General features: G+C 42.9%; 1 protein-coding gene across 3 annotated transcripts in view; it reads right to left on the bottom strand.

Annotated features, from left to right (window-relative positions):
- The window catches only part of TP63 (tumor protein p63), a 133582-nt gene that overhangs the window by 57432 nt on the left and 56712 nt on the right, over window positions 1-19438 (bottom strand). For all 3 annotated transcript variants that reach the window (XM_065411310.1, XM_065411311.1, XM_065411312.1), the window contains one exon: window positions 2046-2300. In XM_065411310.1, coding sequence (XP_065267382.1) covers window positions 2046-2300 — 255 coding nt within the window. The remainder of the gene's footprint in view (window positions 1-2045; window positions 2301-19438) is intronic.

Genomic DNA, 19438 nt, shown 5'->3' with positions numbered 1-19438 from the left:
TACCATATTTAGAGATACAGATACAGATACAGGGCATGTGATCTAGCAAAGGACTGAAAACGTGTGCTTGACTTTGAGCTCACGAGTAGCTCCTTGATATCCATGGGACAACTCATGTGCTTTGCTGCATTCGGGGCTCTAAATGCATTGCAAATCCATCGCATGAAAGCACTTTCCAGAGACAACTAAGGGGAGAGCGTCAAATGTTTTGGTGCCGAACTTTTGTCTTGCAAAACCCTGTACCATACGTAGTGAAAAATGTCTTAAAAAAAAAACAAAACATTATATATATCCATCCCCACCCCAAATGGTGAACACAACCCAAAATGCAACAGGAGCATTGTGCTGGAGAAATGGAAAGTAAAACTGACCAACACAATTTCCTTAAGTTGGAAAAATAAAATTACACAGTATAAAGAGAGAAATCCAGATTTTCATATGAATTTGAATTACGACTGTCTAAGGCATGATTACTAAACAGGTAAGGAGGAGATCTTTGGTTTTCTTTACAGCCTCCCTTTCACTGTAGGCACACAACAACAATTTGGTTTTTGAAAGAACACTATTACGTTTGTCTTTCCAAATCAATTTGATTTCCTTAAGAAGACTGGACACTCTCTGAAGTGATGTTGGCAAACAGAAAACGTTCAAGATATGCAATAATTTCCTGTCGATTTCCACCCTCTCCCCATCCCCACACCACCTGAATTTCTTTTTATTTGGACAATGAAAATAAACTGGTCAATGTAATTTTTTTAACTCTCCTGCAACAGCAGAATGCTGGCCACTATGTTTTAGTTGCAAGCACTGTGGGAGAACATCTAACTTGATTTTAAAAATGTATCATGTTACAATTCAAAAAAACCCAACGTACATTTTTAATGGTCTTAGATTTAAAGGTTATTTTATAGGACCAAAAAAATGAAACTTAAAATTTACCCAGTTAGCTTGAGTTTTAAAGATGGGGAGTGTACATATACGGTGATTTTGACAAGGGTTAAAAACCAACCACAGAAAGGGTTTAAGATGAAAGAGAGAAAACAGTGAATCTTTTAAACTTGGATGCCTAGGTTTAAAATCATTAGCCTGAAAGAAAACATCTAAATATGTGAATATATGAAAGAGATTCATTTTCTTCCAGAAGGGTTATATAGGATTCAAAGCTTAAATTACAAATTAAAAATATAATTGGACACACAGAAAGCAAAGGTCTCCTCTCCAAATGGTCCAATGGCCTCTCTTGCATAAAAACATTTAAATACAAAGATATGATTCTTTGCAGGCACAGAACTTCCCTAATGATCCAGTACCCCCAATCCCAAGAATTCAAAAATCATGAGTTAGACCCTCGATATTCACGAGATTAGCTTAAAAGATATGTACGTTTCTAACCTCTTTGGGGGGAGGGGGGCGGGAAATCTTGCATAATCACATGATTCCAAGAGCTGGGGTTTTAAAAAAAACCACCACCACATGCATCAGAAATAATGACAATTGGCAACACTGGCGATCAATCCCTGCCTGGAAGATGAGTGTAGGATAAGAAAGCAAGAGCCACACCCAGAATCAGAAAGGAGAGTATCGTTTGCAAATCAGCACTCATGGCATCACTGTTCATTCAACACCATGCTTAGCACACTAAATCGGATTGTAACATACTGATTGAGGAAGCCGAGTGGAGATTTAAACCCCTTCTTCTTCCTGGGCTAAAATCCTTATTTTCAATCTGCGGGACTGGACTGCTGTTCTGAATGTCAACCAGGGTTCAGTGCCCAGGCCCCTTATTCTTTGAACTGGAGACTTAGGGAACACATTTTGTGCACCTTGGGTGCACTTCATACCCCTTGGGTTTTCATGGAATCTCTGAGATTTTTTATCCCTAACGGACATGGCCCAGATTAAGATCTTGGGAGCAAGGGAGCGGAAAATTATACACTGGACACGAGTCACTGCTATCTCCTTATCACAGACCCATAGCTTTTTACTAGCCCGTCCAGTGGCTTCTAGGCCCAAGTGAAGGAGGGAGTCCCTTTCTGCAGCCTTACCGTCCATGTTGCTGACTTGGCGGTGCTGGACTGTTGAAATGACACGTCGAAGCTGTGAGGTCCCGGGTAGTCTGTGTTCGAGGGGATGGCAGGGGAGGGCGAGAGGGCGTCGAAAGTGGAGCTGGGCTGGGCGTAGGGCGAGGGTGCCGTGACGCTGTTCTGAGCATGCTCCGTGTTGTAGGGGCTGGTGGAGGAGGAGCCATTTTGAATCTGCTGGTCCATGCTATTTAGGAGCCCCAGGTTTGTGTACTGCGGCTGCAGAGAGAGAATATTGACAGCGTTAGCATTCACTTACAAACAGGAGACGCAGGTCAGGCTGCCTTTGCAGGCTAGAAATTGCATTAATATATGTAGCATTTCCTTAGCACTTTTCATCAAAGGAGCTGAGAGCGCTTTGCAAACATTTGCTAGTTATGTCCAACACCACCCTGCGAAGCGCTAGCCCATTTTACAGAGGGGGACACTGAGACAGCAAGAAGAGACTTGCTCCTGGTCACACGGTATATCAACAGCCAGCCTGGGAAGAGAACCTAGATCTAATAGATTTAACAATGAGGGGGATTAACCAATGGAACAAACGACCACGGGAAGTGGTGGATTCTCCCTCTTTTGATGCTTCAAATCAAGACTGGATGGCTTTGTGGAGGAGATGCTTTAGTCCAACCCAAGTTACTAGGCTCAATACGGGGCAACTAGGTGAAATTTAAGGGCCTGTGTTATATAGGCGGTCAGGCAACATGATCTAATGGTCCCTTCTGACCTTAAAAAAAAAAAAAAAAAAAAAAATCCTATGGATCTCCTAACTCCCAATAACCCTGTACTCTGACCCCTAGACCATTCCACTCCCTAATTTAGTGGCCACCCTTATTCATTCACTCAGTGAGTAATCCCATTGAAAGCAATGGCGCGTCACCAATTAAGGAGCTACTCAACGTTAATGGGCTACAGTGTGTGGCCCTTGAGACGTTTGCATTGTGTCTCTCATTCCCACCATGGCTAGACACAGACATCGCCCACTGACCAGACAGGGAAGGGCAGAAAGGAATTACTGCAGGTGTCTCGCTGAGCATTAGCCCTTGGCTTACTGGATACAAGTTTCCTTTCATTCCAAGGAACAGCAGTGCACAGGAAGGGGCGAGCAGCTGTATTTGTATAGTGCCTGATATTTAAACAGGTAGACAACACCGGTAAGTTCCTGCCCTGAAGAGCTTCCAGTTGGAAATTAGACATGGCCTGGCCAGGAAGGACAAGGACAAGTGCAGAGTCCTGCACTTAGGACGGAAGAATCCCATGCACTGCTACAGACTAGGGACCGAATGGCTAGGCAGCAGTGCTGCAGAAAAGGACTAGGGGTTACGGTGGACGAGAAGCTGGATATGAGTCAACAGTGTGCCCTTGCTTCCAAGAAGGCTAACGGCATTTTGGGCTGTATAAGTAGGGGCATTGCCAGCAGATCGAGGAACGTGATCGTTCCCCTCTATTCGACATTGGTGAGGCCTCATCTGGAGTATTGTGTCCAGTTTTGGGCCCCACACTACAAGAAAGATGTGGAAAAATTGGAAAGAGTCCAGTGGAGGGCAACAAAAATGATTAGGGGTCTGGAGCACATGACTTATGAGGAGAGGCTGAGGGAACTGGGATTGTTTAGTCTGCAGAAGAGAAGAATGAGGGGGGATTTGATAGCTGCTTTCAACTACCTGAAAGGGGGTTCCAAAGAGGATGGATCTAGACTTTTCTCAGTGGTACCAGATGACAGGACAAGGAGCAATGGTCTCAAGTTGCAGTGGGGGAGGTTTAGGTTGGATATTGGAAAAACGTTTTCACTAGGAGGGTGGTGAAGCACTGGAATGGGTTACCTAGGGAGGTGGTGGAATCTCCATCCTTAGAGGTTTTTAAGGCCCAGCTTGACAAAGCCCTGGCTGGGATGATTTAGTTGGGGTTGGTCCTGCTTTGAGCAGGGGGTTGGACTAGACGACCTCCTGAGGTCCCTTCCAACCCTGATAGTCTATGATTCTAGGAAGGACAAGCAGGGAGGCTGGAGATCAGTGGTATGGGAAGAGAACAGCTACAGCAGCGAGAGGTGACAAGAAGACGCTTAGCTTTATGTTGGTGACTAACAAAAGGTGGGGAGCCCCTCGAGGGTCTGTCTGTATGTGGCACAATCAGAGGGACTTTTCCTGCCTATTCAAAGCTCCCCGGGGATCACAACATTGGGGGTGGGGTGGGGAGGGAGACAGTGAAAGTCCGGGCAGTTCTACAATCAGTCAGTAGGTGGCAGTGAAGGAGACGGGGGCAGAATCAATTTTTCCCTCACGAGCTCACATGCCTTGTTTTCCCGCAATGCACTCATCTCTCTCCCCCGGGGCAAAGGGAGCAAGAGGCAGAGTCTCTTTCCAAACCTACCTCTCCCCCCTTGCATTTAGGCTAATCGTGCCCCACTCTCTTCCTCATAGAGGTAGCTATGGCCTTACCAAACAGCAGTTCCAGGACAACCATAAATTATGCACCAAGTGGCAAAGCCCCTTAAGTCAAAGCACTGATTTTAGATAGTGAGGTGCATAATTAAAAGCTTCATTGGTGATGGGTATCCACACAGCACTCCCATCCCAGTATGCGGAGGGCTAAAAGGAGATCTGGGATGGATTCACTGGGGAAAGTCTATTCTCCACTGGTTCTAAGCTCTTTGTCAGGGTTCGCAGGGTGGCGTCCCTGGACGTTACAACCATACAGAAAAACATAGCACAACTCATTTGCTAGGCGGAAGCATCCAACATTTGCAAGGCTTTGGTTCTGTTTCAAGTGTATTCTGCTAGACAGAATCCCTAACCTCTCGGGCACTCAGCCATCCCCCAAGAGCAGAATATGGTAATGAAAACAAAAAGGCACCAAGTGGCACTCAGCAGATTCATCTGCAAGGCGGATTGACTATACTGATATGTTACAGCAGGTTTTAGTTACACTCCCAAGCTTGGGCCAACAGCCTTGGTTACTTTGAGGGCCCTTATATAAGGCCGACGTGTTCTTTCAGGCTCTCAAGGGTGATCAGCAGGTTGAGGTATGGAGGAGAAGGGGTTGGTAAAGCATGGTCTGGAGAACCGAACACACAGGTTTGGGAGCCAGCATGGTCTAGCATCCTTCACTAGATGTACAGTGCTGCCTAGCATAACAGGGCCTCCCTTGTGGTTGGGCCTCCAGGCACTACTCTACTACAAACAATAATTATGTTCTAAGTAGTAATCCTGGGTGAACCAAGGACCTCCTGTATAGCCTTGGGCTAGCCATGTATCCTCGCTGCCTCAGTTTTCCCATCTGTAAAATGGGAATAAAGTTTACATTGCCTACCTTACAGGGTGATGGTGAAATTCAGTCTATGTCCATGTTTGTGCTGAATTTTGAACACACGCAGCACTATGTAAGGGTCAAGTACCACATTGGTAGTAAGTAGATAGCAATCCAGGCCAGAATTTTTCCAGGCACCTAACCGTTCTTGAATTTCAATGGGAGTTGGACTCCTACCTACTTTAGACTCTTTTGAAAACCCAGCCCTATTTAATCTAACTTTGATATGTGTTTTTCAAAGAAACCGTAAAGGCCCCTAGAGCTCAAAAAAGTAGACTCCTTCCCTTCACGTCTCCTGGAGATTAGCATCTGACGCACTTCCTAATGAGCAGACGAGACAAAAGGAACGCTCTTATGAAAAGCGTTTGTTGGAGCAGCTCGTCAAATGGAAAGGGGGGGCGGGGGGAGAGAAACTAGCCTTTTAGCCAAACTATTCATAATAATTCCAGGCTGCCTAGCAGGTAATGAGGAAGAGAAGCACCCAAAACAGAGGGGACAACTATACTGGATGGAGTGCAGATGCTGAAGATGCTGGCAAGATGTCAATTAAAGAGATAAATATTCCATTAAAGTTTAAGAACTCCTTAAGGGAATCGACGGATCCTCGTCATTCCATTCAATCCAGGGGCCATCTGTCTAAATGTTAACAGTGGACTATCCATTCCATTACATTTATATATTCACATTCCATAGCTGAATGCCACGTCCCCATCTGCTCTTTAAATAACTATTAATCTCCTTACACTTATCCTAGCGCTGACACGAGCAGCTGTTGGACTCCCCTTCTTTCCCTCTGACTCCTACAAATCCTTCCTGCTCACCCCTGGACAGGTGCTGCACAGTCCAGGTGACATGGAAAGAAAAGGCACTGGCATACACCCGACTGCACTAAACCTCTGGTATCCCAGTTGGAGGCCATGCCCCAGGCGAAAGGCTTGAAAAGTTGTTTGCATTCAGGGGTCAGTATCTGAGACACTCACGAGCCCTTTGGTAAGAATCAGATAAGTCTTTCAGAGGCACACGCCTTCTGACAACAGAACAATCAGAGGGGCAACCAGCCGGGAGAAGGAGTACACTGGAATTCAACTGAGCATTAGCTCAGCCAGTAATAAAATGCCTCCTTCACCAGGAAGGAGTTACAGACATTGTGCGCTCAAGAGAACAAAGAAAAAGAGGTAATTTGTGCATGCTTGAAAGCCAGCCCTTAATAGAGAAACGATGCAAAGTATATTTTTAAAAGTCAAGGATTTTTTTTTTTTTTTTTTTTTTTTTTTTTTTTTTTTTTAAAGTTTTTGCATTAGAATTTAGATACAATCTTTAAGGCCCTGACCCAGCGAAGAAGTTGAAATCATGCACAAGTTGAAATCAATGAGACGACTCAATGTGTGAAAAGCAAAGCTTTCCATGCTCAGAGCTTTCCAGGATCAGGGCCCAGTTTTGCCATTGATCCACATGCCAATTTCTCGCTAACAGGAGTAAGAATGTTGTTCATGTAGAAAGAGGAAAGAAAGTGACAAAAAGTTCAAAGACTAACTTGTCAAGTTTGAGGCATCACATTTTTAGCATCTGTGTTCTCAAAAAGGCTCAGGTTCAAATTGTTTGTAGGTCCCTCCCCTCTTTTTAAATTCCTGACTTACTATTAACACTTCCGATTTCACCACCTAATCTATTGATTTGTGCACTTCACTTAGGCACAGTGTATTTAGATTGGTCACTTTCATTTCCTGTTTATATTCAGTTTCATTTCAAGGTTCTCCTGCACTTAGACAATGCTGTTATGTCTGGGCTAGCAACACTGTTAGATAAGTTTTAAATGACGGTATCACTGAATTCAAAAAACAATTTTTAAAAATGTATCATTATTAAATTATGACATGTAATCTTTCCCATCTTCAAACACAGAAACACCCAACTTCCGGTTAGAGATTCTGGGCAGTATGGTCCAAAAGGCATTTCCTTTACTAAGTAGTACTATAATAAGTACCACCACTAGGGGGCATTCAAAACACTAGGTGCACTGATTAGGGTCAGGTTTCAGAGTAGCAGCCGTGTTAGTCTGTATCAGCAAAAAGAACAGGAGTACTTGTGGCACCTTAGAGACTAACAAATTTATTTGAGCATAATCTTTCGTGGGCTACAGCCCACTTCATTACACAAATTGAATCTATTTCCCCATGTTAAGTAGCCTCACACCTTCTTGTCAACTCTCTGAAATGGGCCATCTTGATTATCACTACAAAAGTTTTTTTTCTCCTGCCGATAATAGCTCATCTTAATTAATTAGCCTCTTAGAGCTGGTATGGCAACTTCTACCTTTTCATGTTCTCTGTATGTGTATATATATCTTCATACTGTATGTTCCAGTCTATGCATCTGATGAAGTGGGCTTATAGCCCACGAAAGCTTATGCTCAAATAAATTTGTACGTCTCTAAGGTGCCACAAGTACTTCTGATTAGGGTCACTTAATTTCTGTGCAAGAATAATGCTTCCTCCCTCCCACCACCCCAGTAAAAATGAGGCAGTTTTCCAACATGTCAGGGGAGGGTAAAGATGCTCATTCTAATATGGTAACATTTCACTAAATGAAAGCCCACTGTTGAAATATTATTGCATTGTGTCTGATATTTACATGGCAAAGACTTGTAAACCTCTTAAAAACCTTCCAAAATAAGCAGTGTAACAAAAAAAAACAGTGAGGCAGTTTTTGAGGTGCCTTACGTAACAATCGGCACATTTTTAGAATGAAGACAGCTTTTAGATTCAATGTGCAAACACTTCTAATAGTCAAAGATCAGCCAGCTTGAACAGAGCTCAGATATAGAGGCTTGTGTGAAATCGCACAAGAGAACAAAACTTTTCAGGAGAATGTCCATGGTAAAAAATGTCTGCAGACCAGCTCCAGCTGTAGCCAGTTATTACTTCTCTTCCCAGTGGAAATTGTGAATGCTTTGATAAATGAATGGAAGAGTTGACCATTTTCACCTTAGTCTTTGTCAGCGCCTGTATCACCTCTGCCAAAAAGCTACTCTGTAACTTTAGAACACTGCCAGTTTTTAGGGAAGTACAATGGATCTCTTTACATCTGACAGCAACAGCACACGATAGGGGATAGGGTGAGCGGCAGTACGGTGGAAATAATTTCTGCCCCTATATTGCTTTACCACTAGAATGTTAAGCAGAGCTACTCCCCGCCCGGCCCTGGAAATGCAGACCTGAAAGAGCTCCTTGCCACGGAGACATCCTGCCTCTCACCGATAGATCAAGAAACTATATGTGGTTCAAACATTCCCCGGCCACCGGGAAAACCTTCAAAAAGGTGTCGTCCTTGGTGCCCAATCTAATTGCAGAAATGGGCCAGACTGAGAACACGGCAGGAAACTCCAGAGACCAGGCAGAATACTAACCTCTATCCACGCTATTGGCCATAAGACAACCTCGCTTCTTAGAAGGTTTGTTTCAGTACAGATCAGTACTCAGATCTGAGTACTCAGATCAGTATTTTACTCAAACCACCACAACTAGTATTACTGGCCAAGAAACTCCAGGCAACACAAAGTCCTGAGCCACAGTGGAGATAAAGCACCAGGGCCAGTAATTCCAGAACTAATGGCAAGCAAATTGGCACTGGTGTTTTCACTCTGAAGAAGGAATGTATTGTGGAATTTCAAATTCCTCTTCAACAACAGACCTTTATTCAGTTGCTATTTAAATGGTTTCTAAGGCTAGTTATAACTATCCAGATGCCAGGTCTCCCAGATGTGACAGCTTCAAGCAAGATTTAAATTCACACATTCCTGAAGTGTCCTACGATTGGGATTAGTTTTTTGGGGACCGGGGAGAGAACGGGCTTTAAAGTACTCTGGTTTACAGAAGATGCTCTACTATGAACATTAATGGAGCTCCTGATGAATGAGAGACAGGCAGCTTTATCAGTTTGTCAGAGGACAAAACTAATTCAATATTACAAATAGCACATTTATTACTTGTGCAAGTACTAAAAAATGCATCAGGACACAGAAGACCCCACCCACAGCCCTACACTGGAACCATGGTTCAAACTGACATTGAGTGTGTAACGGAGATGACAAGACGGAATAACCTTACACCACTTGGCTTGTGTCACTGGACTCTGTTTCCACCAATATCTAGGTGGATGGAGGGGTTTCAATTTGTGTCAGACTAAGGCCACGTCTACACTACCCGCCGATCAATCTATCGGGGATCGATTTATCGCGTCTCGTCTAGACACGATAAATTGATCCCCGAATCGACGCCCGTACTCCACCTCGGCAGAAGGAGTAAGCGGAGTCGACGGGGGAGCCACGGCGGTCTACTTGCCGCCATGAGGACGGCCAGGTAAGTCGAACTAGGATACTTCGACTTCAGCTACGTGAATAGCATAGCTGAAGTTGCGTATCTTATTTCGACACCCCCCCCCCAGTATAGACCAGCTCTAAGACTTTGAAAATGGTATAGAACTACCATGAAAGTGGATTATGCTCCTTCAGTGTACCATACATCACTTCCATCACCTCTAGCTAGAAGGACGACGGCCCAGTGGTTAGGACTCTAGAGACCTGGATTCAAGTTTGTGCTCCACCACAGACTTCTTGTGTGACACTGGGCAAGTCACTTAGCCTCTCTGTGCCTCAGTTCCCCACATGTAAAATGGGCACAGTGATCCTTCTCTTTCTATTTAGATGATAATCTCTTGGGAATAGGAATGGTCTCTTACTCTGCATGTACAGCACCTCGCATGATGGGGCTCCAATCTCAGTAATACAAATAACAATTGTTATATTAAAAAAAAAAAAGTTCATAAAGGGGAAAAAATCTTTTAGCCTTAAGCCCTGAGGCCATGCCATTGTGATGGGATCCCCGGGGCACAACCTGGAACTGGGTACCATTGTGCTCCCTTAATTCTCCAGCCTGGGCTGTCTTTCACAATGCTTTGCTAATGACAGGCAGCAAACCCCTCCAGGTGTTGTGATCACTCAGCACAACAGCGTGTGGAGCCCCACATCCAGCTAGATTTCATGAATGCTCCCTGAGCCACTCACAAATCACACAGAGAAAGGCACCAGCCAATTCTCCCCAGCTCCCCTGCCTTGCACCCCAGAGCTGTACCATCTTGCCCTGGTCAGAAGCCTGATCAGGGTAAGTTTATTACCCAGTCCGCCCCTCCCTCCATGTGCAGAGGGGACACACACCAGCCTTTGTAACCTGAGCAGATTTCCCAAGCACTTCAATCAAAACACAGTTTTAGGTAAAATATAAAACCGGTTTATTAACTACACAGAGAGAGATTTTAAGTGATTATAAGTGGTAGGCACAAAAGGTCAGAAAGAAAAGGTAAGCGCTCTGCCTAAATCTTAAACCTTATTACACTAGGCAGTATTTAGATCAAGCAATTTTCTCACCCCACTGAATGGTACAGTTCTTAATACACAGGCTTCTCCCTTAAGCTCAGACCAGTCTCTTCAGTTGAAGTCTTTTCTTCTCGGTGTTCTTGTTGCTTTCAGCGTAGGTGGGGGAAGAGAAAGGCCAAGGCATGATGCCACTGTCCCTTATTTTATAACCTCAGTCCATGTGCCTGGACAACACGTGCCCAGACATGTCCTGGTGGGCTTTACTGAGTCACAGGGTTGAGCAAGCCCCCCCCCGGTGTGATCTGGTGCAACAGAATCATAGAGTTAAGCCGTCCCCATTGTGTGGTGCTTGCCCAATTGTCATTGAGTTGTAAACCCCTTGATTAAAACTCCCCTATTGATTAATGGCCATTTAACACCCTCCTATAAGTGGTTTATCACCTAGCAGTAGAGAATCTCAAACTTATCACATATTTCAACAACAACCACAGAGCAAAATCTCATAACCTCATGCACACTAATGCATACATATTTGGACAGGACAATGGGTTTCAGCAGATCACGACCTTTTGTGGCACGCTTTGTATGAAATATCACAACCATATATGAATGATTAATATGGGGGTTACAGGATGCTATTTTGAGGTACAGTGTGTCAGTCATATGAACAACATTTTGCAAAATACTACAACGTTATCTGGATTGCGCATGCTCACTTATTAGTACATATATGTGCTAGACTTCTCATGAGCTTATCCTGGCAAACAAAATTTTGCCTAACTAAAATAAAGAGCTCTTCCTTTAGTTCAGCTCCAAAATCTGCCAAAATACAATTGGGAAACGACACCAATATCTGAAACTAAGATACATAAAAACACTGTTATCTGCCTGCTTATCAACGAACGAAAGTATATTTTGCCACCATTGTTCAGGTATGATAAAGATTCCCAACCAGAATTCTGGCACACTTCTCCGCAGCTACACCTCAAGTCTTTGGTGTTGGTTTTAGAGACAGTGGACCAGATTCATTGAGTGAGTAGGCACACGTTTGTATTTTAAATTTTTTATGAGTAAACAGCACTCCTGTTACACTGATATATTTACAGAAGAGAATATTCTTTATGTAAATTTACCATACACTATTCATGAAAGGCTTTTTTAAAATATACAAGTTTGATCATTTCTCTAGAACCATCTGTTCCACTTTGAAAGCAGGGGAGTGGGGTGGGGAGGGGGGGAAGGAGATAGCATTTGGTTTGCATTTTAAAATTCCCGCACAGCCTTTTGATTAATCCAAGCCAAACAAATTGAAGGTCCTGATCCTTCAAGTACTTATGCATGGTTCTAACTTTATGCACATGAGTAGTTTGACAGGGCTACTGTTTGGATAACTGGGGTTTAAGAGAAAGTACCCCATGGTACGATTTTCCAAGGGGATCCAAGTCGACACCTGACACTGAAGATCATAGTTCTCTGGGGCTTTAGTTCATTTTCCTTTTTAGCTCAAGTTAAGTTTTGCACCATGGTTAACACTTATCCAGTTGAACTCTGCAAACATTTTTCAGCCAGGCAGACAGCAGCGAGGTGCCATCTAACCCAGCACAGCCCAAGGGAGAAATGCTTTTCATTTTTGGTCTTCTACCACCTGCCTCAGGTTCACATAACAGAGCTAGTCTAAAACCAGGATTATCAAACCTGACAGTGTGGCCCATGTTAGGGTATAGATTACATTATCTCCAGAATTAGATAGATCATTTATATCGTTATACAGATCATATATTTTTATACATCAAATATTTTCAGTAATCACCACAGAAAAAACAGTAAGGCACTAGTGAAAGCCTTTAAAAGAATAAAACATTAGACTCTGATAATGAAAGAGTGCGGCACAAAATAGATTATTTAAGTGGGTTCTTGGTCCTTGAAAAGGGGCTTCCTTGGGCAGAAAGAGCTAAGCATTTGGCTTCTGAAAAATCATCTAGAAAGGTGGTTTCATCAGGGTACCCCTTGTCCCCCCCAAAACAGACACACCCAAAATGCAGAGTCACTTCTGAAAATGCAGGCCACTTATTTTTAAAAGCATTGCACCTTGTCTGCTGCACCCCCTCATGCTAAGCCACACACAGATCAAAACAACAATCCATTTACATTTTAAAAATAAATAGTAGGAAAACAAAGTGAACCTAAGTTATAAGTCACTTTGCTACTCCTACATACTTCACACAAGTACTCAGGATACTAAATCTTCCAAAGCATCAGGTTCCACAGTTTTAAAGCAGACCAACTAATATCCCTCAACACCAGCAGACTTCAGACAAGGTAATGAAACTGAAATGCAGGCCAGACGCTTCTAAAGCTCTCACATTACCAGCTGGACAACAGAATGTCAGTAAATAGATATTCAAAGAGACAAGAAGTAGAGGCAGTTTTTCACTTTAAAAAGCAAACAAAAACAAAAACCAAAAAAATCCCACAAACAGATCTAGCCATAACTGAATGCTAAGATCTCAAAACGGGGGTAAAATAAAGACAGGCTGCTGGATTTCAATGATCATGGTTTGGGTGCTGGTTTGCCGGCTGAATGCCAGCCAAGAGAACTGCAACATAAATCATGGTTTGATATTAGAAAAACTCGGCCTAAGATTTCTAGTGACAAAAAGTTTGGACAGGAGAAAAAAAAAAACTATTTTCAATGGAAAAAGTTATTTGAATAGAAGAGGAATTGATTGAACTCTGTCAAAATTTGAGGGAGAGAGAGAATGGACTGGAAAATTACTACAGTTGATTACAATTGCCTAATTTCTTGAACTCTTTTTTTCAATAGACTGTAACCATATAGCTCAGTGGTTTGAGCATTGGCCTGCTAAACCCAGGGTTGTGAGTTCAATCCTTGAGGGGGCCACTTAGGGATCTGGGGCAAAATCAGTACTAGCGAACGCAGGGGGCTGGATTTGATGACCTTTCAGGGTCCCTTCCAGTTCTAGGAGATAGGTATAGCTCCATATTAATTAAAAAAAAAAAATTAGACATTTAGCATTTTATGAAGTTGAGAGGACATTACTAGTCAGGCCTGACAGGATGTCTGTGGCTCATCCATACAGAAAGGTCGTAGATGTATCCATAAAAAACATGGCCAAGGGGCACAAGGACAACAGTGGAATAGGGTCAGTAATTGTACCATGCATTACAATTGGCTCACAAACTCATCTATAATCTATTGCATCTTGGCTCAATTATATTAGGTTAAACCAGAATCCATCCGCTTTAAACACAAATACAAAATGGGTCACAGTTAAGCTCTAGAATTTCCAGTCCGCTAATATTTGAATCAGAAACAGGTAGTTTAGTTGGATGGGCTGCATTTTAACAAAGAATACATTTTGTTTTAAACACTGAACCATGATGCAAACACAGACAATACTCAGGAAGACTAGCTTCTAAGGCAATTTACAGAAGGATACACAGAACAGGTCAACTTAAAATTACCCACCGAAAGGAAGGAAAAATTATTACAATCTAATGTGAAAGTCTATTGATTAAATCAAAGAGAACACCACACCTACTAGTGTAACCGGCCAACTGTTCAGGTTGGCCCTCCGGACCAACAAGGGTTGTTACAGAAAGTGTGTGAGACCCCAAAGATCTGGACAGAGTGTTAAAATGGCTTGGCCCTGGCTCCATCATCCGCCAAGATATTTTCAAAACTGAGTGAGAAGGCAGGGCACATCCACTCTTGACGGCTGGTTATTTCCTGAGCACAGAGAACAAGGCCTTAAAAGGCGAAACGCTAGTCCATACTAATAGAGTTCATCCCACTTGCTCAACTTATCTCATAGGGATAAAAACGAGTTGTAATTGGCCACATTTTAAAATGATTCCCCCACAGTCACAGTAGTTGGGTGCTACTCAGTCTTCCCAAAATATTGGGTTTTGAAGAACAAGATGGGTGAAGGAATATCTTTCATGGGACCAACTTCTGCTGGTGAGAGAAACGAGCAGGGTTCTGAGGACACATTTGCTGTGGCCAGTTGAAGTTAGGGGCCTACAAGCATTGTTTTTCTTGGTCAGGCGCACTGAAGCCTCTTCCAAGGTTACATGGATGTCAGCAGGCCAAATCTGGACCTAAATTTAAAGTTTGATAAAACCAGCCTTTTAGAAAACTGAACAGCAGAAATCCACCAGGATTTTCATTTATTGTTTTAAAAATTCCAATGGACACTAAACTAAATATTCCCGTTTAATGTTTGCAACCCAAACAGTACAATGAGGTACATGAACTCAGGACCACTTTAAAAAAGCCAAAAGTGTGAATTGCTGTTGCCTAAAGCCTAATGCAATTTGAGAAGCCTAAACGTAGATACCCAGATTAAAAGTTTTTGGCCACACACACACTTTTATCGCCCAAAATTAAAACCCATGCATAATCTCTGGTGTTATTCGTAAAACAGAGAAGACTATTTAGCATTCAAATACACGGCACAAATTTTCATAATTGTATGAATACAATTGCAGTAAACACTTGCCCAAGGTACCAAGTGGTCATTTGCACCTGAAATTACCATAACTCCGTGCATTTATAGTAACTGTGCACGCAAACCACTTTTGTGTAGTTTTGCATGAGCAATTGTATATGCATTATTCAGGAAATTTCAACCTGTACCCTGTTCACCTGTGTCCCTTTATTTTAAATGGTCACATTTTCACCAGAATCTTGAACAGAGCAAACTATCAGGATGATCTCAATGGGTTAGTTTTTTGCATGTATGTGTGTGTGTTTTTTTTAAGTGGCTTCCTTCATGTGAACTAGCGTTTGTGGGGCTGGATTAGACCTTGTCACTCTAGTGGAAGTGAGTAATGCTTTAGAGATCACACCTAACCAGTATATTTCCTCAAGAGGAGACTCCTTACAAAATTCTTTCACATTCATCTGCTACCAAAGAAAACCACTCAGTCTACTTACTTTTATTTGTATGATGGCTGGTGAAACTGACCAAACTATTTTCATACGCCGCATGAAGTGCAGAACAGCAAGCTAGTTGTATGGTGGTGAAAAAACGAGGGATGAGATTCTCCACAGTGATCACTGATTTTGGGTGCCCACCTTAGGGTGGTCAAGGGGTCTGATGGTTAATCAGCAGTTGCTCAGTACTTTGTGAAAAATCAGGCCCTTAAAACAGCCTCTCAAGTTGGAGACCCAAAAACCACTACTCAGTTTTCAAAATCTTTTTAATGACAGCCATTGTTAAGCTGACAACATGGCAAAGAGATCAGTTCACTTTTTAAATACAACTGACTTGAACATGTTAATGGGAGCAGAGCAAACTATAATTTACAGTGTACATAGTGATACATCGCACGCAAAACTCTCTCTAGCTATTACATTCAGCTCACACATGCTCCTGAAGCATTAAATGCCGATGTTATCAATTTACCGCAATTCCCCCCTGCAGCCATCATATACCCATACACTGGGCAGGGCTCTGAGAAGTACAGTCTGCAGCTCCCCACCCCACCCACTCTGCTCAGAGGGACCCTCGGAACTTTTTGCAATGCTTCCTAGATGTGGATTAAAACTAAGAGAGGCTTGTACCCACCAAGACACAATCCATCCCTTTCCTCCCCACACAGCACTCCACCATGAACTACTTCACCTCCCCTCCTAAACTTTCCCCCTTGGAAAGACACTTGACCTCCATCTCTCCCCGTCCCGAGCCAATATAAGGCCTGAGGAAGCTAGAACCCTCTCCAGTTTCATCAGGTCTCCAGAACTGGCCCCTACATCTGTAACAGCCTCCTCCGAGACCCTAGGGCTGAGCACACTCCAGCCTTGCCGCCTGGGCCCATTTCCAAGTGAAACAGAAGTGACGTTTGAGCAGAAGCTCAGAAATGTGCCAAACGCACCACACTTCAGCCTGCCAATCCTAGCGCTCTCACCTGTGCATCAGCATCACCTCTGTCCTGCCTACACCACTGCTACCCTGGCGAAGCCGCAGTGGTGGGAGATTCAGAACTATGCCACTGTTGGGAAAGCCCAAGAGTGTTTGCAGGGGTTGATTCCAGTAAAGCAGTTCTGGGGAGCACTCCACCCACCCACACAAATGGGAAACACATAAGAGAGCGGTGATCACTAGTTTAGAGACAAAAAACAAAAATCCAGCACATGCTGATTAGGACATAAAATTAGCTGAAGGGAAAAAGCAGATGGCCTTAGACTCCAGATCTTGTTACAGAAGCCTAAAGTTTACCTTGCTAGCAGCAAGAAACGGAGAACTTTTCCTGCGATTCCTAGCCTAAACAGCAGCTCCCTGTTTGATCATCATTGCTTCACAGCAATAGCCCTTAAGCTGACTTAAATCACATCACCTCTGTATTTGCAGTAACTTGTGTGAAAAGCAAATATGGAGGCAAAATTGGAAAGTGTGACTATTTTTTTTTTTTTTAAAGAAACTTACTCCCTCTTTATGACCCGATGTAGAAACTGGCATATCCTTTAGAGATCACATTGTGATTTAGCTGAAAGGGACAAAGAGGAAACGGCAAAGTCAGGGTCACCACAATGCACTCTGCATACTTTACCTGTTTATTAGAATCTCACCATGCGGTTTGTCCTATTGTAAAACAGCTACATAATCCCTCCCATAGCTGCAATATCTCACTGCAGCTCAATAAAGAAAAGGATGATGGGAAGCCATGCTTGGGAGACCAACGACTTGAAGATTTCTCAGAAATCCTTTAATAATATAACTAAAGAAACCAAAACAAAACAGGAAATGTTTTGAAAAGCAGCAGGTTTATTCAGCCAGAGAGACCCACCCACATGTCTAAACATGGCTGAGCTTGTGTCACTCTGAAGAGAGCAACCTCGGTGAACAACAGCCAGAGGAAAATACACAGAAGAGAGAGCTAAGATGGGAACACAATAATGGCAGCGTATGCAAAACACGTAGATCTGTTTTTGGACAGTTTATATTTCAGAAAATACTTGAACTGCCACATTCACACCGAATAGTGCTTTTTCCCCATTTAGATTCTGATTAACAAAAGCGACAAATTGCTAATTCCAGGGTGAGCTGGGTAAATAAAGAGCTTCTCTCTTTGCTTTTACCCTCGGAAAATGAACTTGAGCATTATCACCAGCTACTCTCCTGTCGGATGATTCACACAATCTCTGTTGACAAGCTGTCGCACATTTCATTGCAGGGTCTGCACATTCCAACCAAGGTGCTGGGGGTGGGTGCCAGAAGAATAGTGGGCTTAACGGCCTCTATTTGCGACTTCAGACAAATCCATCAGCGGGAGAGCTTCCTTCTGAAGCATTTCCAGAATTTTAGTGGGAATGTTTTGTAAATAAAAAGGTAAGATTTGCCCTTGAGCAACACAACACCGCTCCACTTAATCCATCACAGTAATGAAATATAATTGCATCTTTAGTATAATTGAAGTAATACAAACATGACAAGTCAGAGTACATGGCTTACATAAGATATTTATTCAATCTATATCCACCACTTTCTTCTTGCAGGTCCATTTCCTCCAGATACCCTAGCATTGCTGGTTTTCCCCTATACAATATAATAGTAATCAGAGCCAAAACCCCAAGTAAACATAATCTGAGAGCTGCCGCAAAAAAGGCATGTGTGAAAACAGAGATGTGCAATAGACAATACTTGCTTTTGTTGTTTCTCTATACTGGGGCGGGGAAGAGGGGGAAGCAATTTTGCTTGGCTTAAGACCGTTACTTTATTAGACTTAAAACAGAAGACAAAAGTAAAATAAAAAAAGTGAAACACACTCCTAAAGAAGTTCCATGACAACGTATCTGGGCTTGTCTCCATGGAATCTGAGATTGCAGGGGATGGCGAAAGGATGTGGAGGATGGAAACCGTCCAATCCGACTGGATGAAAATAATCGCTGGCTCTAGAATAGAGGCAGCTGAAATGGCAATGTTTTTTCCATGAAGACTCCTCGCCAGTTTTTGGTCAAAATTTCTAAACTTTGGATGATTTCAACTCGCCCCAAGCTGGAGTGACTTTGCATAACTTCTCACTCACCTTCTTGCCAACAAAAGACTGAAGTCAATTGGGAGTTTATTCCATTCAATAAAATGCCAAGTTTCTACAGTGAGGACAGCCCCTTTTCCCATTTCTGGAGGAGCCTTTTTACAGCCTTTTGCAATATGGCATTTCAATGTTCATTGCTTGTTGAAGCAAGCTGCCACTTTGCCAACAATTCAAAAGATCTTCCAGTTCCCTGACACACTTTTGGGCTCCCTGCTCCCATTTTCTCATTGTTCCTAGAATGGCGCTAACAGAATTTTAAAGAAAAGCAACGATTTTATTTGGATCTTCCACATGTTGGCACGTGTCACCGTAGAACATTCCAGAGACAGCAGCTCTGCACACAAACGATTTTTTGAAAGCTATGTGGTGTTACTATGTGGGAATGGATCACTTGGTGATTGCCTGTTCTGTTTATTCCCTCTGGAGCACCTGGCATTGGCCACTGTCAGCAGACAGGATACTGGGCTAGATGGACCATTGGTCTGACCCAGTATGGCTATTCTTATGTTCACTTGTTTGTGCAAACTCACAAGTTAGTGTTAATATTAAAAAAGCCCAGATGGACAAAACACGGTTGTGTTTCATTTTCATATATTAAAGTGAAAATGCTCAAGTTCATTCT

This window comes from Emys orbicularis, chromosome 9 (assembly GCF_028017835.1).
Source record: "Emys orbicularis isolate rEmyOrb1 chromosome 9, rEmyOrb1.hap1, whole genome shotgun sequence".
Classification (NCBI taxonomy): Eukaryota; Metazoa; Chordata; order Testudines; family Emydidae; genus Emys; species Emys orbicularis.
Note: the sequence above shows the minus strand (reverse complement) of the source record. Positions and strands in the feature narration are given on the sequence as shown.